The sequence below is a fragment of the Hyla sarda genome, chromosome 1 (genome assembly GCF_029499605.1).
Source record: "Hyla sarda isolate aHylSar1 chromosome 1, aHylSar1.hap1, whole genome shotgun sequence".
NCBI lineage: Eukaryota > Metazoa > Chordata > Amphibia > Anura > Hylidae > Hyla > Hyla sarda.
Genome location: NC_079189.1, coordinates 106,638,736 through 106,663,613, shown reverse-complemented (window position 1 = coordinate 106,663,613; position 24,878 = coordinate 106,638,736). Strand labels below are relative to the sequence as shown.

The window sequence follows — 24,878 nt, the reverse complement described above, 5'->3', positions numbered from 1 at the left end:
CTAAACTCTTTTAATAATTTTGGGTGTATCCCATCAGGCCCCTGTGATTTATTTGTCTTCACTTTAGAAAGCAAACGTAGAACCTCTTCCTCTGTAAAGACACATGCATCAAACAATTTCTTAGTTTTCCTCTCTAATGGAGGTCCTTTTCCTTCTTTTTCTTCTGTAAAAACTGAACAGAAGTATTCGTTAAGGCAGTCGGCTAGCCCCTTATTCTCTTCTACATACCTTCCTTCCTTTGTTTTTAATTTAGTTATTCCTTGTTTTAATTTCCTTTTTTCATTTATATATCTGAAGAATGTCTTATCCCCTTTTTTCACAGACTAAGCTAGTTTTTCTTCTGCCTGTGCTTCAGAAGTTCTTATAACTTGCTTGGCCTCTTTCTGCCTAGTCTTGTAGCTTTCCCTATCTTCATTGTTCTGGGTTGTTTTATAATTACTAAATGCTAGTTTTTAGTTTTTTTATGATTTTGGCCACTTCTGCTGAGTACCACAGTGGTCTCTTCCTTTTTCTGCTTTTACTGACAAGTCTAGTGCAATTTTCTGTTGCCTTCAATAAAGTGTCTTTTAAGTAGTCCTATTTCTCCTGAACTCCATGTAATTTGTTCCAGTCTGATAGGGACTCATTTATGACTAATCTCATTTTTGAAAAGTCTGTTTTTCTAAAATCTAAAACTTTTGTTTTTGTGTGGTGTGACTCCTTCACTGTTCTTATATTAAACCACACTGATTGATGATCACTAGATCCCAAGCTTTCGCCAACAATAACATCATATACCAAATCCACATTTGTGAACACCAAATCCAAAATGGCCTCCTTCTGCGTTGGCTCCTCAACCACTTGTTGTAGAGATAATCCCAGTAGGGAATTTAGAATATCTGTACTCCTGGCAGAACTAGCTATTTTGGTTTTCCAGTTTATATCCAGAAGATTGAAGTCTCCCATAATGATAACTTCTCCTTTCATTGTCATTTTAGATATTTCTTTAACTAGTAGATCATCTACTTCTTTAACCTGGCCAGGTGGTCTGTATATCACACCTACACGAGTTACTGCATGATTACCAAACTGCAACGTAACCCAAACTGACTCTGTGGTTGCCTCACTAACTTGTATTAGGTTAGATTATATGCTATCTTTCACATATAGGGCCACTCCTCTTCCTTTCTGGCCTTCTCTGTCTCTTCTGTATAAACTGTATAGTTTATAGTTAATCTTGTCTGATTGGAGCTTTTGTTCCTTTTATATCTCAACCTCTGAATTATGTAACTGTTATAATAACTGTGTGCAATCCTGGCAAGTGAGATTTGGCTGCACATAAATTATTAATGGCATCTCTCGTAAGGACTTATATATGCTTATGTAATACCAGGGCCACTGGGGAATCCCTCTAGTAAGCTAAGGTCACAATCTACATTAGGGAATGCCACTTGAAAAAAACAGAGGCAGCAGGTCCCAGATTGTTAAAGGGGTACTCTATTTTTTTTTCTTTCACTATTTTACAGGGGTGATAAAGTTAGTGTAGTTCATAATATAGTGTCTGTACCTGTGTGTGATGGAGGTCCGGCAATTATTCTGTGATTTTTGCCACAATGTTTATTTTCAACAACATACAAAATTAATGTTGTCTAAGGTTTTCCCAGGTTGCAATGTGGCCCGAGAAATTACATCAGAGGGAGCCTGTCTACTTGAATGTGTGCAGCGACAGCTGGGTGGGAAAGAGATCATTCTGCAGTGAATTGTAGGTTTGCAACAGCTGGAGGCACCCTGGTTAGAAACACTGGTCTATTGTTCACAGCAACACCGGAAGGCAGCACACCTGTGCTTCACATTCACAAACAAGGTGTTATGAGACTTGTAATTTAAGGGTTTTCCAGCAGGAAATAGCCAGTTCACAAAAAGCTAGCCCCCACATTATGATAATCTCACAACATAGCCATTTAGCTCCAAGACAAGCACGGATCCTTCCTAAACTTGTCTATTACTGTCTGGCAGGTACGTACTAAAATCATCTTATGGTGGATAACCCCTTTAATGTTAATTTATTGCATGCTAAATGTTCATATAAAAAAGTTACAATTACACACCAGCCCAGACACAGCTTAGCTTTTTGTTGTATACGATAAACAAAAAAATAAAATAAATAAAAATAAAAAAAACAAAAAATCAGGAAATGTGTACCTGCACAAAATGTATCAAATGTCCTGCGACTATTAAAAAAATGTAGTGCACCTGCACAGTAGCAGCACACAAAATAAAGGTGTACAAAAATGCTTCTTCTACATAGTTACATAGTTACATAGTTACATAGTTAGTACGGTCGAAAAAAGACATATGTCCATCAAGTTCAACCAGGAAATTAAGGGGTAGGGGTGTGGCGCGATATTGGGGAAGGGATGAGATTTTATATTTCTTCATAAGCATTAATCTTATTTTGTTCCAGGAATGTATCTAATTCTGTTTTAAAGCTGTTAATTGTTCCTGCTGTGACCAGTTCCTGAGGTAGACCGTTCCATAAATTCACAGTCCTCACGGTAAAGAAGGCGTGTCGCCCCTTGAGACTAAACTTTTTCTTCTCCAGACGGAGGGAGTGCCCCCTCGTCCTTTGGGGGGGTTTAACCTGGAACAGTTTTTCTCCATATTTTTTGTATGGGCCATTAATATACTTATATACGTTTATCATATCCCCCCTTAAACGTCTCTTCTCAAGACTAAACAATTGTAACTCCTTTAATCGCTCCTCATAGCTAAGATGTTCCATGCCCCATATTAGTTTAGTCGCGCGTCTCTGCACCCTTTCCAACTCCGCAGTGTCCCTTTTATGGACAGGTGACCAAAACTGAACAGCATATTCCAGGTGAGGCCGTACCAATGCTTTATAAAGGGGGAGTATTATGTCCCTGTCCCTTGAGTCCATGCCTCTTTTGATACATGACAATATCCTGCCGGCTTTGGAAGCAGCAGCCTGACATTGCATGCTATTCTGTAGTCTGTGATCTACAAGTACACCCAGATCCTTCTCTACCAGTGACTCTGCCAGTTTAATCCCCCCTAAGACATACGATGCATGCAGGTTATTAGTTCCCAGATGCATAACTTTACATTTATCCACATTGAACCTCATTTGCCAAGTGGATGCCCAGACACTTAGTCTATCCAAGTCATCTTGTAACTTATGCACATCCTCTATAGACTGTACTGTGCTACAAAGCTTGGTGTCATCTGCAAAGATAGAAACAGAGCTGTTAATACCATCCTCTATATCATTGATAAATAAATTAAACAACAGCGGTCCCAGTACTGAACCTTGGGGTACACCACTAATAACCGGGGACCAATCAGAGTACGAATCATTGACCACCACTCTCTGGGTACGATCCATGAGCCAGTGTTCAATCCAGTTACAAACTAAAATTTCCAAACCCAAAGACCTTAACTTACCTGTCAGACGTCTATGAGGGACAGTATCAAATGCTTTAGCAAAATCCAGAAACACTATATCCACAGCCATTCCTCTGTCAAGGCTTCTACTCACCTCTTCATAAAAGCAAATTAGATTGGTTTGACAACTTCTATCCTTAGTAAACCCATGCTGGCTATCACTTATAATACAATTATCCCCTATGTATTCCTGTATGTAATCCCTTATAAGTCCTTCAAACAATTTACCCACAATGCACGTTAAACTTACCGGTCTATAGTTTCCTGGGGAAGACCTAGAGCCCTTTTTGAAGATTGGCACCACATTCGCCTTGCGCCAGTCCCTTGGCACAATACCAGACACCAGAGAATCTCTAAATATCATGAACAGGGGTACAGATATTACTGAACTTACCTCTCTAAGAACTCTTAGGTGTAGTCCATCCGGTCCTGGGGATTTGCTTACATTTATATCACTTAACTTACCTTGTACCATCTCTACATTAAGCCAGTTCAGTACATTACATGATGTGTTACCAGCACTGACCTGGCCAATGTCAGCTCCTTCTTCCATAGTGTATACAGAACTAAAGAACCCATTCAGTAGCTCCGCCTTCTCTTGATCGCCTGTGACAACCTCCCCATTATCATTATTAAGGGGTCCTACATGCTCTGTCCTTGGTTTTTTTGCATTTATATATCTAAAAAAATGTTTAGGATTAGTTTTGCTTTCTTTGGCCACCTGTCTCTCATTTTGAATTTTTGCTGTTTTTATTAAATTTTTACAGATTTTATTAAGCTCCTTGTACTGTTTAAATGTTATAGCTGACCCATCAGATTTGTATTTTTTGAAGGCAATTTTTTTGTTGTTTATTGCTCTTTTAACATCATGTGTCAGCCATGTAGGATTTAGTTTTAATCGTTTATATTTGTTCCCCTTTGGTATATATTTAGCTGTATAGTTATTTAGAGTTGATTTAAAGATGTCCCATTTACCTTCTGTATCAGTATTTGACAACACCTCCCCCCAGTCTATGTCCTGTAGTGCAGCCCTCAGCCCAGGGAAATTTGCCTTTTTAAAGTTATATGTTTTTGCCTTCCCCACCTGTCTTTGTTTTCTACATTTTAAGTCAAAAGTAACTATATTGTGGTCGCTATTACCAAGGTTTTCCCGCACAGTTACATTACCAACCAGCTCTGCGTTGTTGGAAATGATCAGATCCAACAAGGCATCACTTCTTGTTGGGTCCTCCACAAACTGGCCCATAAAATTATCCTGCAATAAATTTAGGAATTGTCGCCCCTTTGTAGTTTTAGCCAACCCCGGACCCCAATCTATAACTGGATAGTTAAAATCTCCCATTATTACCACTGTACCTGCCCGGGCGGCCCTCTCTATTTGTTTATGAAGCCGAACTTCTATCTCTTCAGTGATAATAGGGGGTCTGTAGATTACACCAAATACTATTTTTTCAGTATTTCCCTCCTTTTGTAATTCTACCCACAATGATTCCACATCCTCAGAATCATCACACACTATGGCATCGTTCACACTGACTTTCATACCACTTCTTACATACAGACAGACGCCACCACCTTTTCTGTTCATTCTATCCTTGCGAAACAATGTAAACCCCTGCAGATTGATAGCCCAGTCATGCGAGGAGTCCAGCCATGTCTCAGTGACCCCAACTATATCAATATGTTCCTCCAGTATCAAGGCCTCAAGCTCCCCCTTTTTATTTGCTAGGCTTCTGGCATTTGTGAACATACACTTTACATTTCCATCCTTTATGTTATTGGGGTTAATGGGATTCAAGGGTGTAAGTTTTATTTTCCTATGAAGCCTAATCCTATTAACTATTCTAACCCCTCCCTCCGCTCCACCCCCAGGTACATTTATAATTCCCACCTCTCTATCTACACTATCTTCCCCCTCTTTGCTGTAGGTTCCCTCCCCCCAAGTCCCTAGTTTAAACACTCCTCCACCCTTCTAGCCACCTTCTCCCCAAGCAAAGCTGCACCCTCCCCATTGAGGTGCAGCCCGTCCCTACGGTAGAGCCGGTAACCGACAGCGAAGTCAGCCCAGTTCTCCATGAACCCAAACCCTTCCTTCCTACACCAGCTTCTGAGCCATTTGTTTACCTCCCTGATCTCCCGCTGCCTCTCTGGTGCGGCTCGTGGTACTGGTAGTATTTCAGAAAAGACTACCTTGGAGGTCCTTGCCTTAAGCTTGCGGCCTAAGTCCCTGAAATCATTTTTAAGGACACTCCACCTACCTCTTACTTTGTCATTGGTGCCAATATGTACCATGACTGCTGGGTCCTCTCCAGCCCCGCCCAACAACCTGTCAACCCGATCCGCGATGTGCCGAACTCGTGCGCCAGGCAGACAACACACTGTTCGGCGATCCCGGTCTTTGTGACAGATTGCCCTGTCTGTCCCCCTAATAATTGAGTCCCCCACCACTAGTACCTGTCTGGCCTGCCCTGTACTCCTCCCTCCCTCCTTACTGGAGCAGACACCCCCCTGGCGGTCAGAGGCGGTATCCTGCTGCAGTTCTGCTAGCTCTGTAATGGCATCCCCCTCATCTGCCAAGCGGGCACACTTGTTGGGGTGTGCCAGTTCAGGACTAGCCTCCCTGACACTTTTTCCCCTACCACTCTTTCTAACTGTAACCCAGCTAACTGCCTGACTGTCCTGCAACTCCGTCCCACTGTCCTCCCCCACCTCTATTCCCGAGAGTGCCTGCTCAGTGAGCAGGAGACTCCTCTCCATGTTGTTAATGCTTCTCATTGTTGCCAGTCGCCCCTCTAGATGCAGGATCTGGGCTTCCAAACGATAAATTCCCCCCTATGTTCTGTGTTGTGATTGATCAGAGAAGTTGGTGAAAGGAAGTCCATATATGTGTTCTACTGGTAAGCAGTCCAGCTTTATGACTACTAAAATCACCTTGTCACTACTCTAAGTGTGAATATAACTTAACCATACAAGTTTTAAACAATCTTTTTAAACAGCAGGTAAAATATGTATTGACACATCTATTGTTACATCTAACTGGCCCACCAGTGAACTAAAAAGTAGAGATGCACCACTAGTAACATCTTTGACATTATTGAGGGATAATGATATAATGTATTACAGTGTGATGAATTTACTGTAACCTCAATATATCCCTATGAGAGAAAGATTTTTTAACAATCACACAAATTCCTATCAGGTCTTATGGTGCGGGAAAGAAAACAAGTATTGCAGTCATGTGCTGACACCTAGTGGTTGCTTTCTAAAATTACAAGTAATAATCAAGAAGGCTAAACACAAGACCATGTATTTTTTTTAAATAATTTATTGTCAGTAAGAAAGACTGGCTAATGGTAGTTTTCAGTAAAAACCTTTACAAGACCATTGCATCACAAATATACAGACACAATAAAAACCGTGTCATGGTGATTTTGGTTCTAAACAGGTATGCAGTGGGTCCCCATTACATTTTTTCCATGAAGGGAAAAATAATCTAAAACACTCTCAGATAAAGATATTTCTTGCTGTGGCTTTGCAGCATCAGGTTTACTCTCAATTATATACAGGTGTTACTGCTGATGTACCTGGAAATTCAGAAGTCAAAACCTCAGTGGAATAGAGATACAGTAAAGCCCTGGGTCTTGGAACAATATGCTAACCTAGTAGAAAGGGCATACGTTAAAATATTTCATGGTTAAAAAGAAAAATAAATCCACAAAATATCTACAAAATCTAATGCTATTGAAATCAAAACTGTACATTACATTTACATCTGGAAAAGAAGTTAAAATGATGCTTCACACTTTATAAATACAGATGCCATGCTGCCATGATGCAGTGGTATGTTTTCTTAAAATGAGAAACAAACAAACAAAAAAATAATAATAAAAAAGTGGAGTGGAATTAGCCTACCCAAATGGTCTATTTGTCTTCATTATCGTAAATCCAGGAATGAAATACATTGTCCACGCTATTATAACTTGGCATGACGCACTGCGGCTATACCATATAGATGTCTTCAAATTATAAAAAAAAAAAATAAAAGTAAACACTACATAAAACAAAAAATGAAAACAATAATACATAATGAATAGATATAACTTTTCTATGAAATGTTGCAAAGCTGACAAATGTCCAGGCACTTTTTATGGTGTTAAACTTCCGTGTGATGTTGGGAATCTAGAGGTGGAATTGTCACATCTTGAAAGTGTCCATCGTCTCCGCTCTCATAGTCACTTATCATGGCCTCAGATTCCATTTCACAGCATGCAGACACATCAGTGCATGAAGCTGCAGAGGTGTATCCTGACATGGACATGTTGTCCACCATGGGGACTTGAAAGTCTCTACCGTACCCTAACATGTAGGAAGCAGCGTAAGGCTCTCTGTAACTATTGCCGTCTCCACTGGTGGTGCTTTGAGGTTCTGACTTACTCACTGGATATTGGTGATGTGGAAGGTACTTATTCAGGTTGTATCTCTGACTACTTTTTGTGGAGGAACCCAAGCTGCCTATGGTAGCCATATCCTTTGGTGGCTGCATGGTATCGAACAGTTCGGCATACTCAGGTGGCAGAGGTGGAAGTTCATCTGGTAAAGGAAAGTCTTCAGGCGGAGGTGGGAAGTCACTCTCTATGTCGTAGCCACCAGGGTAGTAATCTGTGTCAATGGCATTTGGGTCCGTGTATTGAGGAACAGGTTCTTCAACAACTTCATAATGAGGGTATTCCTGAATATCCGGGAGTTGGTCGCTAGGCATCCAGTCTGAAGTATCCCAGTGATAACCTGTGCGAACAAAGACAAACAGGCTATGAATAAACGAACAATAAACAGAACAATAAGAACAAAAAACACATATACTTTTAGTACATTGTCATGCAAAGCTTTTACTTAGCACAAAAAAGCTGACAGGACCATTAAGTGCTCTACATTAGTCTACGCTTGCTTGTGATGTATCATTTATTGAAGGCCTTTTCCTTTCAATCCATAATCTTCTGGGAACAAAAGCCATTGGGTTGCCATCTTCTGTAAAGTTATTTTTTTTTTATATAAAATGTTTATTCTTTCTAAAGTTTATCTAATAATTGAAGAAGTGTGATAAAAAAAAAAATATGGTCACTAGTAACATTCCCAGAAGCAGTTACACAGACACTTGCCAAACAAGGTGGATCCGCTGTTGGGCCTTTGAATAATGTGAGACATGTATCTGCATTTTTTTTTTTTTTTTTTGCAATTTGCCCAAAATTGTGGCAAAACTGCACCCATCTTGTACAAATAAAAATAAAAAAATTGTAGAATTTCATCTAAATCTTGAAGTTCTAGAAAAATGGTAAAACTGGTAATATTTGCATGTATCTTTAGGGTGGGCCACCAGAGACAATTTTATTGAGGGGTCGTGCAGCCCTGGTTTAAGGCCATGTTCACGGTGTAAAATGTGCAGAAAGTCCTCCCAGAAAAAAATGGGCAGACATTCTGCACATAATAATGAATAATCCGGTGGGTATTAGGAATCATCAGAAATATGCCGTTAAATAGATGGCAATGCATTTTCAAACAAAATCCGCAAAAATAATAGTCATGTTTATTCTTTCTGTGGACGCGGGACACCAGAATGCCACGGAAATTCCACTGTGTGCACAGTGCAGCAGAACCCATTAAAATAATTGGGACTCTGCTGCAGTGGAATGTCCGTGCGGAATATTCCGGCGGAATTTCGCACGAACATTCCGCCATGTGAACATACCCTAACACTGGTCAGTAGGCTTATGGCATAGGCCAGTGGTCAATGGCTGCCTGGGCATGCTGTAAGTTGAAGTTTTCAAAAACTAGAGGTCCACAGTTTGGAGACCACTGGCATAGGCTGTCAAGGGTGCCGTCCCTATTGTTTTCAATGAAGCATGAACCTGAAAGTTCTTTCCATTGAGAACTGAGCAGTGGAGACCACCTAGTTGGACACAGTTTAAGGTTTAGGGGGGCTAAGGGCACTGATACCAAACAAGGCGGCCTAAGAGAAAAAAGTTTATCAGTGCAGCATCGGTGGACTTTTTAGAGGACATCACATGTCCTCTTAAATATCCAAAGAATGCTTTCATATTGAGAGAGAAGACAGATAATCTATAATCTACTCCATATATTCAACTTCTGCAGAACAAAATTTAAGTGGAAAATTATTCAGAGAATTTCTCTCTGTTTCTTAGAATTCACATATAAAGGTTCCTCTTTAATTGACTTTTTAGATTCTGTCCTGCCAGCATTGGCATAGCACAGTCATCTCATATAGTGACAGTTCTCAGTACGCAGCTATTCATACTGTATAATTTCCAAATTACTAGGTTACTACCGTCATCTTGTGCTATATGTATATGAAATGCCGTAAATTAAAAGAATACATCAGTGTTTGTGAAAGATAGATATCGGTCATGGGAACAATATGTTCTGGCTTATCCTCAGTGAGAAAGGTGAGGAAAAGATATCCCCATTAGATACATCATCCTTTAGATACAGAATCATTTACCGCTTGTTGTCGTGAGCTGAAGGTCTAAGTAACCTGGGACAGACTGGTTGTTAGGGACATGCTGTTTGACAACCATTAAAAAGATTGTGTGTTCCTAGCAATCAGTCTGAAATAACACTGTCTTTGCCACAAAGAGATGGGGAGCACCTTGTCAATAGAAATGCCATAGCGTTCCCTATCTCTAAGGCTGGCTTCACATATGTCCGATGTCCGGCATAGTTCACATGTCTCAATTTTGACGCCGGATGGTTGGACACACCGGAGGGCACCGGACAGGGGAATGCAGCGTGCCGTGTTCCCCTGTCCGGCATCCAGAAACAATGGGCAACGGATGCCATACAACTGATGACAACAGATGCACATTGTCATCAGTTCTGACATCAGTTGCATCAAGATCTAGGCTGAGTTCATCTATGCCAGATGCCGGACATATGTAAACCCACCTAAAACATAGAAAAACCTTTGGTAAACCTTCACCCTATCAGTAAGTAAGAATGATCTGTTTTAAGGCTTTGCTACTTCTGTCTGTCCATGCCTAACACAATAAAATAATGCAATATATCCAATACACAGCACACATAAAACATATAAAAACAACACAGCGACAGGCAAAACACAATACCATGTATACAAATGCTTCAAGTGAAGGTTAAATAAAAAGCAAAAACAAATCACAAAAAATAAAAAATAAAAAAAAAGCTAAATTATTATTAGTATGAGTACACAGCAACATGCAGAAGTCACCTCTTGAATTCCTGACTTCAGGAACTGCAAAAGACTCTTTGAAGGCAAAATTGAAAAGAATGGAAAATACATGACATTAGATGGTGGTAGAGACTGTAAATGCACCAAAGTCAGTCACAAAAATATCTCAAACATTTCAGGGCACGGGACAGTTTAGCAACTTTTGCATTGTATTGGGCATTGTTCTGGTCACATGATGAATAGTTCTTAGTTTCCCACTTCTAAGAACCTATGCATGCTTCTACTACAGTGGGTGCAATGAAAAGGAGCCCAGGATCATAGGAGGAGATTTATCAAAAACTGTCCAGAGGAAAAGTTGCCCAGTTGCCCATAGCAACCAATCAGATCGCTTCTTTCATTTTGCAGCGGCCTTGTTAAAAATGAAAGAAGCAATCTGATTGGTTGCTAATGGCAACTGGGCAACATTTCCTCTGGACAGGTTTTGATAAATCTCCCCCACAGTGACTTGAAAAGGGCCATAAGGGTCCATCTCCACAAGCCCCACAGTAGTTAAGAAAGCTTCTATGGTATGTAGGTCTATCAGTAGACATCTATATACCGTAAACAGCTGTGTTCATGCTGCTATATTCACATCTACATAGGATGCTCCACTTGGAACCTGTTGCAGTTTCCGCCATATCTGACAAAAAAATAATTTCTTCCTGCACACCTCTCAATCCCCATAGTAAGTCAATGATGTCCATGATTATAAGCAGAAGCCATAACACAAGCTAAACACACTATTGTCAGAGGCACCATTCTGGGCTTCTGACATTGGTTGTATCTACAGAAAAAACACAGCATTTTGTGCCTTTTTTTTGTCAAACTTATACACACCACAATGGAACCCAATGGCTCCATTGTAAGTCAATAAACAGGGCCTAAACTAAACAGTCACTTCCATGGAGCAAGCTCATAAGTGGATCAACTGTTGTTGCCATGGGTAGCAGGAAAGGCGGCCATTGCTGTATTATATGACACACAGCTGAAGACTCATGAGCTTAGTAAGGAACATCTATCTGTGAGGTGCATATGTACTAATAGGCTGTGACAGTCCATTTATGAAGTCCTCCTTAAAGGGGTTTTATGGGACTTTTTCAATGATAGCCTATCATCAGGATGGACCATCAATATCTGGTCAGTTGGGGGGGGGGTAAGGGTTTGTTTACCCAATGGAATTTCTGTACGGAACTCCGCACTAGAATTCCGCATGAATTATTTGATGTCAATGGGACTCTGCTGCACTGTGCACACGGTGGAATTTCTGCAGAAGAAACTTTCCAATTATGGAGTCCGCAGAAAGAACAGACATGTCTATTCTTTCTGTGGAGACCACACGGAAGTATTTTGCCAACTATGAGACAGCACATTTTCAAGCGGTCCTAGCGCCAACATGTTCTGCCGGCGCTCTGTTGTCAGGGGTAAGTTCGCAAGGAAATTTTCCATGCGGACATTCTCCCGTCTGAACATAGCCTAAGAAGGCTCTCATACCAATCTGCAGACTCTGAGGGCCCTGCAGATCTGTCAGTGATCTGAAGTCTACTAGGGAGGCCCAGACTATCTGCTGATGGATCCTCGTGAAAACTGGGGGAGGCCAGAATGTAGCTCTATAAATTAAGAGAATTCTCATGTAGCTAAATAGCTTATATACAATTATAACATATCATTTCATTTAATCTAGAATGTTCTACTTTTGATATGAGTGGTAATCTACCAGCTATTCTACATGGCTGCAGACTATTGACAGACATATGCATTATACACAAACATAGGAACATCAATGCAATCTAAGCAGGATACGTTTTCCATACTGACTGCCTTTTTCACTGCATCCAATATATGGCATACCGGGAAGAAACCAAGAACTGGCCAGATGTTTTACTTGTGGAGCTTCAAGATGTTCCACCTTAGGTGTGCGTGTGTTCTGCGGAGTGTATTCCAGTTAGAATGGCAGTTCCAATGTGTTCGCTGACAAGCTAAGGATCGGTATCAATTTATTTATTCTACTGTCTACAAGCACATTAGCTTCACATCTGTTGCTTGATCCTTGGAGTATAGTTTCCAGAGATTTACAGCCACAACTCTAAATCTAACTGGAAATTAAAAATGTAATATAGTAAATACACAACCGTATGACATATCCCCATCTCCTCCATCATAAAACACCTACATTTGCTAACCTTTGACAGATTCAGTAAAAAGGCAGTCATGTGGAAACATTGCGATATATACAGTATCCTTCTGATCAAACAAAACTGAACTAGACAGGGACTATTTTATACAGTATAGGATATAAAGGTAATAGATACGGTACTGAGCAACAATGTTATCACATTGACAAACAGGCTTTCATTTAAAGACATGCAACGTTGTTGTATACAGTACAATGTATTAGGCAGCCAGAATGTAAAGCACAGCAATAATATCACATACACATATATACCTTCATTTTGCACCGAGTCAACAACAGCATTGACAAGGTGTATTACTGTCACAATGGAAGCTTGTAAAAAGTAAGAAGAAAAAAACACATTAAAACAAGACTATGTAGGTAACTACACAAGTATTCCATTCAATATGTGAAATCATATAGACCCTTTTATTAACCATGCCTTAGTCTATTACAATAAATGGGTACACTGACAACACAGTAGATGTAGTTCTTGTTTTAAAGCTATTTTATAACACACTTCCATACAAAACATCACTAGAATTCATCTATTGCCTCAAACTAGGAACAATTCTTACATGTGATGGTAGCTATTCGTTACAAACAAGCCAATAATAAATAAGGTGTGTGAAACTTGTGTATACCAATAGGTAATATTCACATGATAAGAGATATTCAAAGGATAGAACAGTTAACATTGGACTTTGAACATTGAGCATTGAACAGTTAACATTGAACTGAAATAGGTTGTCCAGTTAAATAAACAACCTGTGTATGGTGTCAACAAAGTATATCTAAACTACTCATTAATATAATGTTATTACTTATAGTGCACAGATCTTCCATTATTAGCTGAGCTGTCTGGCTTGTAGGTGTGACATCACATTACACTCTCTGAATGAAGAGCTTCCGTCCCTGCTCCCCCTCTCTTTCTGTCTGGTCTGCTCAGGACAGGAACAGTCATGTGTAGAGGGGAGCTCCTATTACTGCTCATTACAATTTAAAGCAGCAGTGTGCCTGTTCTGACAGAAACTTCAGTGACTGAGAAAGGCTTCCTGCTGCCTTAAAATCTAATGAGCAGTAATATGAGTTCCCCTCTTCCCATCAATGTTCTTGTAGCAAGGATGGGAGCTGTGATGTCATGGCTACAAACCAGACAGCTTAGTGGATAATGAAAGATCTGCGCAATATGGCTAATCTAAATATTGAATAATTTGAATTTACAGGAAGGCATATAACAAAAATATATTGTTTCCTCAAAGATCCATACAATGCTGTAATGTTTCTATTACATCTAGTCAGTTATAGTGAAAAGAAGTATTAACATTAGTGAGTACTGGGCACATTTAACCCAACAAGATGAGGCCCGTGTGCTGACACGTCCTTTAATCATTGTTATCTACCGTTGTACTGTCTATGAGATTTAAGCCAACAGTCAGACTTGGTGTCAGTTTAGGATAGAAATACTAAAAATATGGTCTGTTTTGTGCACTTGATCCTTATGTGTGAATGCTAGCGATCCAATGAACACATTTCAGATTGTTCAGGAGCATGTATAAGTATTATAATACTATAGTTAAGAGAGATAATTTACAAGAGTTATTCGGATTTAGTTTAAAAGGGTACTCCACCCCTAGACATCTTATCTCCTATCCAAAGGATAGGGGATAAGATGTCTGATCGCGTGGGGGCCCGCCACTGGGGACCCCCGCAATATAGCATGCGGCACCCACCTATTTCTTGTCCGGAAGCACTGGAGGGTCTGGACCGCGACCACAGGAACGGAAGTCTGTGACGTCATGACTCCGCCCCCGTGTGACATCACGCCCCATCCCCTAATGCAAGTCTATGGGAGGGGGCAGGCCTTTGGATAGGGGATAAGATGTCTAGGGGTGGAGTACCCCTTTAAACAGGCTTTCCAGATGTCCTGCCTCGGTCAGTAATTGACTTAACAGGGCAGTTTCTGCATGATAACAACCTCAGAGGAATTGGGAAGAAACAGTGACCAGCAGAGGATTGGGAGCACTGACGAGGCCGCTCTGGTGGCTCAGGGTGAATAAATCTTGTTTATAATGTTTACAATACCCTCGGCCAAGGAGGATTTTTATAAATATATTATTCTAAATCACTGTTTAACAGACAAGTGTCAGACTTTCTAAAACTATTTATGACAGATTTATTAACATCAGCTTCAATAAAAATAGGCTAAAGCTAGACTGAATATGCAACAGCTGCAAAAATGTCTTTTTGCAGCTGTATTTGCTACAATGTATGAGTTTGTAGTCCAGGATGGGTAGCTCACATAGCATTACCTTGCCTCTCTGCACCTGTAGCAGGATATGTATGCAGCTATATACTGCCTCTGCATAGAAATGATGGGGTTCTTATTCACTGACAGCAAACACATATCTTATAAATAGTGATAAACTGAAACCTAAAATGCATTATGTCTATTAGTTATGTAGTGTAGCAATGAAGCATCAAATACATAATGCAACTCCTATGCTATGAAAGAAAAATATTAAGGATTGGGGGAGATTTATCAAAACCTGTCCAGAGGAAAAGTTGCCCAGTTGCCCATAACAACCAATCAGATTGCTTCTTTCATTTTGCACAGGCCCTTTTAAAAATGAAAGAAGCGATCTGATTGGTTGCTATGGGCAACTGAGCAACTTTTCCTCTGGACAGGTTTTGATTAATTTCCCCCTATGTCCCTGAGTAACCTGAGTGTTAAACGCCAAGAGAATTTCCTTATAATGGAATAAAGATTTATAGTTTGGATTCCTTGGTGCTGGACTGTACAGACATTATTTAACTGACATCTCTAACTTGTAGTATGACAAGAAGTCCGAGCAACCTTATCTGTATGCCAAGAAGCAGACACAGGAGTTGTATCTCTGCAGCCCAGGAGCTGACCTGAGTTATTTTCTTCTGCATTGTTAGTTTACCCCTTGCTGATCCAGAAGGTGGCAAAATAAGATATGGTGTGATCTTATCAACCTATACAATGTCCTTTTATGTTACAACCATAGTTACCATTCTTATTGTTATTGCTATTATTATTATAATTAATAATGATAATAAGAATAGTAATAATAATAATAATAAAATCCTGATTCCGAATATATGTACTAGTACAATACAGGGAAAGCCCAGGAGCACAGTAACTGTCCCATTGCTGAAGAATACAGTAAAGTGCATACAGAAATGTAATCTGGTAACAGCAGTGCTTAGCTTGTTTGTATCCCTCAATTGAGGGTCTTTTACAAGGCCACATAATGACAATGATAGCATTAAAATAGTTTCATGTTACCTACTATGATGTGCCAATCCTGCAGGAATGCCCTCTCAATCTGAGTAGGCGTTTCCTGCAGGGTAAACACAATAAAGGAAACAGTGCAGAGAAGTGGCGACTAGGCCCTGTTGGACCAGCAGTGGCTGGGGATCGGGGTAAGCATGTAAGTATACTTGCTTTTTATTTATATCTATCTATCTCACATCTATCTATCTATATCACATCTATCTATCCAATATCTATCTAATATCTATCTATCTATCTTAGTCATATTTACATTTCCACCTTAATATATTATGTATTATAATGTAGCAACATTTATATTTTCTCAATAATGTGAATACCATATACAACCACAAAACACAGCACCAGAAATCACACGATACGCCACATGGACTTGAAATGTAAAAACTAAAAAAGATGTATGTACATAAAACTATAGTAAACCCAATAAAGAAAAGCAATAAAGGAAGCGGCATTATATTCTTATAAATTTTATAGTTATTGGACAAATTTACTCTGCCGTATATTTAGAACAAGGTTGTTGTATGTCACAGTGATGTATAACACTAAAGTCCCTCTATAAATCCACATTAACATTAAACAGGAGGAAATGATGTAAAAATCTATATTGCTTTGGGACATGAAATAAATCTGGAATTGAGCGATAAATAGAAAGTCAAATCAGCTGGAAAACTAGCATGAGGTAGACAGCACAGATTGTTTCTATACATCTCATGGCTCTAGCCCTGATCAATGCTATTCCTCTACGTTTGGTCACAGCACCATGGTTACTTGTATACTTATATATGGTTTTCATTTTAAACCGCTTCCTTTATTACAAATTCCATCAAACTTACAATGAGCCCCTTGTCAAACTCTGCTCTCGCTCAGAGGTGATTTGATCCATATAGGAACTGTGGCCGCAGCATGAGAGAAAAAGAAGACAGCTTTACGAGAGACCCACAGGAAAAGACACATTTTGCCTTAAATCTCCCTAGTAGTTTGTTGACTAACTACAGTAGAAATGTTATAAATGTGTCATTTTTTTATAGTTCAGTACAGAGAAGAGGAGCAGAGCAGGCATTAGTACATGATTAACAGCCCAGTCCTTATGAAGGGAAATAAGGAATGAGGGTGCATCTGTTCTAGTGCGCTAGCATTTAACCTTAACAAGAAAGTTTAATTAACCACTAATCAAGATGAGTAGCTCTTCCACACGAGAGCCCGGCTCCAAGAACCCAACTGTGCATTCTGCCGCACCACTTGGAGTCTTCAAAAAAAGAGTATGTTTATCTTAACATCATGTCTAAAAGGTCTCTAAAATAAACATTAAAACTTACAGCATGCATAAGTTATCAAGAGCTGTAGAACCCTAAGTATTAGATTTGAGGCTTATAAAGCCAAGCTGTAGACAACGGCAGCTCACAGGAGTAAAAAACATGTGGCTTTGATGCAAGAAACGTAACCGATTTCCGCATGATTTCACCGAAAAGAAAACTCTCTAATTGATTTCAATGAGAGATGTGGTACCAAGCAGGAAAGACAATGTGACATATCACCTTTTTCCAGGTGATCCAGCTTTAAAGTCCCCTGTGAAATCAGTGGGTGCTTCATGACAGGACCTTGCCATGCTAACTGTGGCTGGGAGAGAACCACAGTGTAGCCCAGCATACTGGTGAGGTTTGTGTCTATGTGCACACACCCTAAAGAGTTTAACGGGAGTCCGTCATCAGTGTCACCCGCACTAACCTGTTGGTACAGGCAGGTAGTGTGGGTGACAGTGATTATAACGATACTTACCTACCCCCGATCCCGTTCATCTGTTATCTTCTTTAATCTGGTGGTAGGCTTGGTGCAAGGTAGGAGCATACTTATGTCACCGCTGCTGCTTCCCCAAGCCTGCTCACAGCTGGGCCCAGTGGAGAAGCAGCAGCAGTGATAACTGTTTCTGCCATGCACCAAGCTTGCCACTGGATTAAAGAAGATAATTTACCTACCCAAGACCACGGATCGGGGGTAGGTAAATATTGTTATCATTAGTGTCCCACGCACTACCCATCTGTACCAACAGGCTAGTGCGGGCAACACTAATCACAGATTCCCTTTAAAGTAGTTAAATGAAAGTGTATATATATATATATATATATATATATATATATATATATATATATATTTATACACATAGGTCAGGTAAATGGATGGATGACTTGAGTCCGGAAATTATTGTTTATCACTACTGTCTATGGTGTCCATTTCCCCTAATAAGCACTCACTGTAATACCACAGCCCTTCAGTTGATACTTAAAGCATAGTGGCCCCTTCACATGAGAGGCTGGGTCTGGTACTACATCTCAGTTATTTTTAGGTGGATGAGATTGGCTTACAGTACCGGGCACAGTCACACCATTGTATAAAGCATGAGGCCGATGTAAAAAAAATGAAAAGACCACAATGCTCTAGCATTTTGATGCTCAACAGGGATCCCGAAGTAGAAACACCCACCACATTCATTGCCTTTTTTCAGACTTGTCCTTTTTAAGTGTTAGAGTGTATTCCCACCTTCATTTGCCTTTATGTTGCATGAATACATTGGCATCCTGTCAAAATGGGATACCAACATATCTGTACACAGACACATAGCTAGTGATCATATTTGGAATGCATATGTGTTTAGACATGGATCCTAAAGCGCACACAACACCATGCTTTAGAGTGCAAGTCTAAACATACATATGGTTAATTATGCTTACATAGTCACCAGCTGTCTATATGTGAACAATGAATCCTATGGGCCCCATACTTGTCCATGAATGGTAACATAGGCATAGGATGCTGATGTATCTGTGCAACATAAAAGCAAATTGTGGTGTAAACCCGGTCAAATAATTCTTCCTGATGACGCCACCATATAACTTGAAAAAGCTAAAAAATATAATAAGTAGTGTTATTCAATTTCAGAAGGACAGGCACACAATTTTAGAGGAAAAGAATGAATTTTCTGTCTTTCACTTGCATTTCTACATATTTCACACTCTCCAGCTGACTGAAAGTTGTATATACCCAATGTCATATGCATACGTCTGCAAAAATAAAATCTCATACATACCATTATCATCACAGGATTCCGACTGAAAGGAACTAAGGGACTGAATCTCAGACATGCTCTCCCGAGGATTATAAAGATGACAGGACTTTTCATCCAGAGATTTCTTTGAAAGACATGGGTCAAGATCAACTTTTGCTGAAAGCACAAAAGAAGAGACAATGTCACAATGTTAAGGACACTCAATTAATAAGATCTTCCTTTGATCATTTCCCAAAGGGCCGACTGTAGATGTTCAGTTCAAGCAAAGCAGCAATAAAATATGTTTCAAAGCTCCAATCACAGAATTACTTTTAAATGAAGTAATCATTGAAATAGCACAACACAGAACAAATCTCCAAGGCAGAAAAAAAGCAATCTGGTTCAATGGATTGTTGAGATTACATGTGCACAACACCATGTATCATTCTCCTGGGGATTTCTGCCTACTTCTAAATGGGACAGAATACATGGATATTGTAAAATTTAAATATTGTGCCTCTGAAAACTAAGATAAGAGAACTGAAATTCCAAATTGTAAAGAAGCCAAGTTGAAAAACATCCAAATGTATCATTAAATCTATTATATATAATTAAGTCTAGGTTTTATTCACAGACATTAAGCTTATGAATAAAGAATATAAAGACATAGTAGTCATAGTAAAGTGCTCAACGGTCCAATAAATTAGGGATGAGTGCATATTATAGTAGAGTGGAAACGGTTACTTTGATGACGGAGAAAAGTTCATGATGTTCCTTCTAAGTCTCTGACACTTTTGGGCCTATGTGTTGGGTCTTAATTAAACTTCCTATTTAACAAGGTCTGCCAAACTGGGGCAGCTGTGAACACTGTAAGAAGCTGCAAAGCAGAAAAGACTTATATGTAGAAAGACGATCCTGTAGAGACATTTCACCACCTGCTGAACTAGGACCTAGGGCCAACTTATGTTCTGTGTATTTGATGGAGAATGGCCAATCAAGGAGCTACAGCAAAGGTCAATAATACACATTTGCATTCGATTGTAAGATGCAGAACATTGTATATCTAATACAAATACATAACATATATAGTCCCAGACAGCTAAGTAGAGGAAAAGATATTGGCCACTGTTTTCTTTAAAGTTTAACAAATTCTAAACTGATCATCTGTAATAGAATACAGAAAAAAAAAATCTAAACTTAATAAACCAAACATAAGAAGCTCAGCCATAGACTCAAACTCAGCCATTACCAGGCAACAAGTATTCCCCTCATCATCTAAGTGACTCTACCTAACTCTAAACAAAGCGACAGCAAATAGAGATATCCTTAATCCCATGTGGCTTCTGGTCTATTCACACATACAGTATCCTGCACAGATTTGATGCACAGGATTTCAATTTAAACTAAATGACTGAACACAGCTTCAAATCCTGCGGCTCAAATCTACGCAGGATGTTGTACATGTGAATAGACCCTAAAGGAGTTACTCACCTTTAGTACTGTCATCTGTTAGGAGAATGATAAATGCCAGCTACTTTTTGCATAGAAGTGATTGGAGAGGCGGCCCCACTTGAAAGCACTTGTCTCCTTTGAAGTCTTTTAGAGTCCTATAGACTTCATTGGAAAGGGTGGTGTGCATGTACAACCACCTCTTCATCTACTTTTATGGAAAAAATAGGAATGTTGTGATTTGAAAAATGATGGTCACAAGACTACTATTCTCCAAATGGGTAGGGGTTCCAATTTAATAATAGTAGTATAACTGGCGATATAATAGAAACTGAGCTATGAAATTTGTAAAATAAGATGCTCACCATCATAGTCAAAATCCCAGCTTGGTTTTTGTATGGAGTCGCTGTCAGATGGAGAATTGGATGGAGGTGGAGGTGGCAAATTTGGAGCAACGCTACAAACCGCTACTGCCTTTCTGTGTCCATGCATAGAGTCTGGATTGAAAGTGCTGAACTCTGGATGCTCTGGAATGGTGGATCCCTCAAAGGAATTGCGGTCCAGGTTATTTCTAGAGTCACTTGGAATGCTTGGAGTGTAGGATATGGGCCTAACTGGCACCTGTGGTGGAATATCTGAGTAGATATTTTTGTTCACTTTAGGATCTAAAAATGGTCTCTGTAAAAATGCTGAAGTAGTCCCGCAGTGTTTGTCTTCAGGTTCCTGCTGTCTCTTCTTTTTCTTTTTACTGGCTACTATTCGACAGACAACAAAGATCACAACAAGACAGAAAATCCCTGCTATGAACACAATGATCCCAATGACCTCAGCGAGGCTGATATTCCAGGAGGTTGAGACATATTTATTGAGGGCAATGTCTGTGCAGTGCTTTCCACCATATCCATTACTGCAGGTACAATTGTAAGAGCCATAGGTATTTTCACACAGGGCACCATTAGTACATGGGTTATCTTGGCATTCATCAATGTCTACCATGCACCTATAATAACGATAAAATATATTACTAATTACCAAAGCTGTATGTGTAAGGTTCCATATCAGAATTTAGCTAGTGTGGAAGTTCCTTTTTAGAATATCACAATGCAAATGATTGCTGTATCAGCATATAGGCAAAAGGGATCCTTCTGGTGTATGGAGATTCAAAAAGGCCATTAGCACTCCATGGACTTTCTGGGAAAAGGAATATGCAAAGCAGCTCATCAAATTCCCTTCACATCAGCTGCCAGACTTCTCCCCAATAGGGAAGATGATATACAGTATATTAACAATATTGTACATATTTTTACTTACTTGTCTAATGGTAATGGCTTACGGTAGAAAATAATTCAGATGTCAGGTATTTAAAATACCATTCTTTATTAAAATTTGCATTATATTGTGACGTATTAAAAGGGTATTCCCATGTCTGACAATCATCGCTGTGCTACTTGGTTTTCATAACTCCTATTCACTTATGTGGGCAGTACAAAAAGAACATATAACTTCTCTGCCTTCCTGCCCACTTTTAGCTGCCACTTTCTGGCAAGATGAGGTAGGAGGGGGTATTCATTACACCATTCTATAGAGTTATGGGACCTGCATCGTTCAGGCATTTGCCATAAACACCTGGGATAGGCAAACCCTTTTAAAAGCCCCATCAAACAACAAGACAAATAATACCCAAAATGATTATTAAACTATCTAGCACTGATACATTAATTCAAATAAATATACATGGTATATAGTAACATAATATATAGTAACACAACATGTAAAAACTATAATAATAATAAGCCTGACACAATAAAAAAGCAATTTCATTCTATACCTTTCTCCATGGAAACCAGATTCACATTCACATACTGGACCATCTAAACTGTCTATGCATTTACCACTATTCTTGCATGGATTGTCTTTGCAGTATGGACCCAACTGACACCTGCAATACAACGATATAATATTGGATCACTCATGTATCACCTTTTCTCTTGTGACTTATTATAAAATAGAGAAAATTACAACTCACCTCTCGCCGCTGTATTCCCCTCTGCATTTACAGAAAAAATCATCCTTCACCACAATGCATGTTCCCCCATACAGGCATGGGTTGGTGGCACAAGGATTGATGGCAATCTCACAGTGTGTGCCCATGAACATTGATGTGCATTTACAGTAGTAGCCTGGGAACAAACAGAAACAATGGGTGAATAAGGGTACCAGTGTGGTTGGAGTTCTTTCAGGGAAATGGCAATTTGGGATTCGATACATATATACCGCCTGACAGCGGCTGTCAGACTGAATCTCCGCTCGCCACCCATTAGGGTGCGTTCACAGTACGGAATGAGCGCTGAATCTCCGCTTGCTTGAGTGGAGATTTAGCCTGGCAGCCGAAAGCTGCAGCACTGCACCGTCACCATTGACGGCTATGCAGTGCTTGCAGAATATGTTCATTCTCTGTGAGGTACAAACTGCTTAGTGTGAACGGGTCTCACGAAAACCCATTCATACTGATGTAAAAGTTCACTGCGCGGAATTCTGTGGGAATTACGCACTCTAAGATTTTTTATTTTTTTTTATTTTAAAGGAATAAGCTAAAAATAATTAGAGGGCCTACTCGTGGAAACCCCCACAATAACCTGCCAGGAAAATACTCAGCAAATGCTCCAGTAAGGGACAGGTCAACACTAGAATCAATGAGCATTGCTCCAGAGCGAGTCACGTTTGACATAGTTCTTGGCTATAACTAATAGAGAGAAGAGGCCAAAGAGCAAATCCCCCCTCAGTTCATCATGGACTAATAATGCAAATGGGAAATGCTTTTCTAAAGGAGATGGATACCTGCTGTCAATGAGACATGAGAATTCAATAATGAATTATCAAGAAAGCAGACACTAGTATCAATACATCCTAGTAAGTTGTCAACACTGGTGGGGATGTGCACACAACCGGCTATATGCTGCCCTTCATATAAATGAATACTGCTTCCTAACAAAAATGCTGAACCCAGAGAAAACTAAACAGCAGCTTTACTGAGAGGAGCCTTTTTAGTATGCCATAAATATGACATATAAGATGGGTTAATATTTTTTTCAAATAAATATTTCATTGCGATTCTAAATGCCCATAATTATTTATTTAGGAGGAGGATGTGGACTTTGGGCACATGCTTATAAATGTGGATTTCTAGTATGCAATACCGATCTTGTGCTATATTCATCTATGTGCTATATTCATTCTACCTTCCTTTAAATAAAAGCAGCATTGCATTGTGGCTCCATTAATATTTTAACAATAGCACTATTAAAATGAAGGATCGATTCTTTTATGTCTTATTGTACGAGGCTCTAGATAAAAACTGAAGATAGATTTTCTAATCTAGATTTTACTGCACAAAAGGGACTGTGTTATATAGTGGGTAGTCAGCAGTTTTGGAATATACAGCCTCTTATGAACAGCATTAAATAACATCAACAAATAAACACAGTTACGCTATATACCTGGGTTATTTACAATAAGAAATACAATTCTTAGAATGACGCACCTCCATTGGGCAAGGGGGAGCATACTCCACCATTGTGGCAAGGATTGGCAGAGCAGGCATCAGCGGTGGTCAGTGAACATCCTAGAGAAATATCCACAGATTCTTCCACATGTACCAAGCTTTTTGACTTTGAATGAAGAGGGAGCTCCTGGCCATTGAGAAAAACAGAGTCCATGCAACCTCTAAATCCATTGATAACCGGCAGGTTTCTTCCATGTTTAGAACCTTGCTGACGAATGTGACCTCCAAAATAGACGTAGTTATCAAGGTTGAGTGTTCTCAGTGTTCCTGGTGCAGTTCCGGATGCAGTATGCACGCGATCCAAGACCAGTCTAGCATAGTTACCATCAACCTCTAGTGACACTGTGTGCCACTGTCCATCATTGACATGGATGCTCTGAACAGACACTATTCCAGGACCGCTACCACAATCAAATTTATACTGAAGCTTTCCACCATTAATCTGAAAGGAACCAAGAGGTGAAAACATCAGGACAGGGTTCAATGAACTTATTAAACTGCACATAAATGTAACCTTTATGACTGTACACATGTTCTATGATTGTCTATTAAAATAAAGATGCTATTATAAGCAACATTATAAGTATTTACTTAAATCTACCATAAACTGGTGACATAGCCTTAAACGGATGTGAC

At 39.6% G+C, this 24,878-nt stretch overlaps 1 protein-coding gene across 9 annotated transcripts in view; it reads right to left on the bottom strand.

Annotated features, from left to right (window-relative positions):
• Nucleotides 1-6,748: 6,748 nt before the first annotated feature.
• The window catches only part of FAT1 (FAT atypical cadherin 1), a 251,511-nt gene continuing 233,381 nt past the window's right edge, over nucleotides 6,749-24,878 (bottom strand). For 3 of the 9 annotated variants that reach the window (XM_056559286.1, XM_056559319.1, XM_056559293.1), the window contains 8 exons: nucleotides 24,222-24,684; nucleotides 22,707-22,860; nucleotides 22,509-22,619; nucleotides 21,046-21,680; nucleotides 19,274-19,408; nucleotides 13,143-13,202; nucleotides 10,700-10,735; nucleotides 6,749-8,226 (listed from right to left, as the gene is read on the bottom strand). In XM_056559286.1, the coding sequence (XP_056415261.1) occupies nucleotides 7,595-8,226; nucleotides 10,700-10,735; nucleotides 13,143-13,202; nucleotides 19,274-19,408; nucleotides 21,046-21,680; nucleotides 22,509-22,619; nucleotides 22,707-22,860; nucleotides 24,222-24,684 (2,226 nt within the window). In that variant the 3' untranslated portion in view covers nucleotides 6,749-7,594. Of the gene's footprint in view, nucleotides 8,227-10,699; nucleotides 10,736-13,142; nucleotides 13,203-17,024; nucleotides 17,082-19,273; nucleotides 19,409-21,045; nucleotides 21,681-22,508; nucleotides 22,620-22,706; nucleotides 22,861-24,221; nucleotides 24,685-24,878 lie in introns of all 9 variants that reach the window. The other 6 variants (XM_056559325.1, XM_056559332.1, XR_008889073.1 and 3 more) reach the window with 5 other exon arrangements.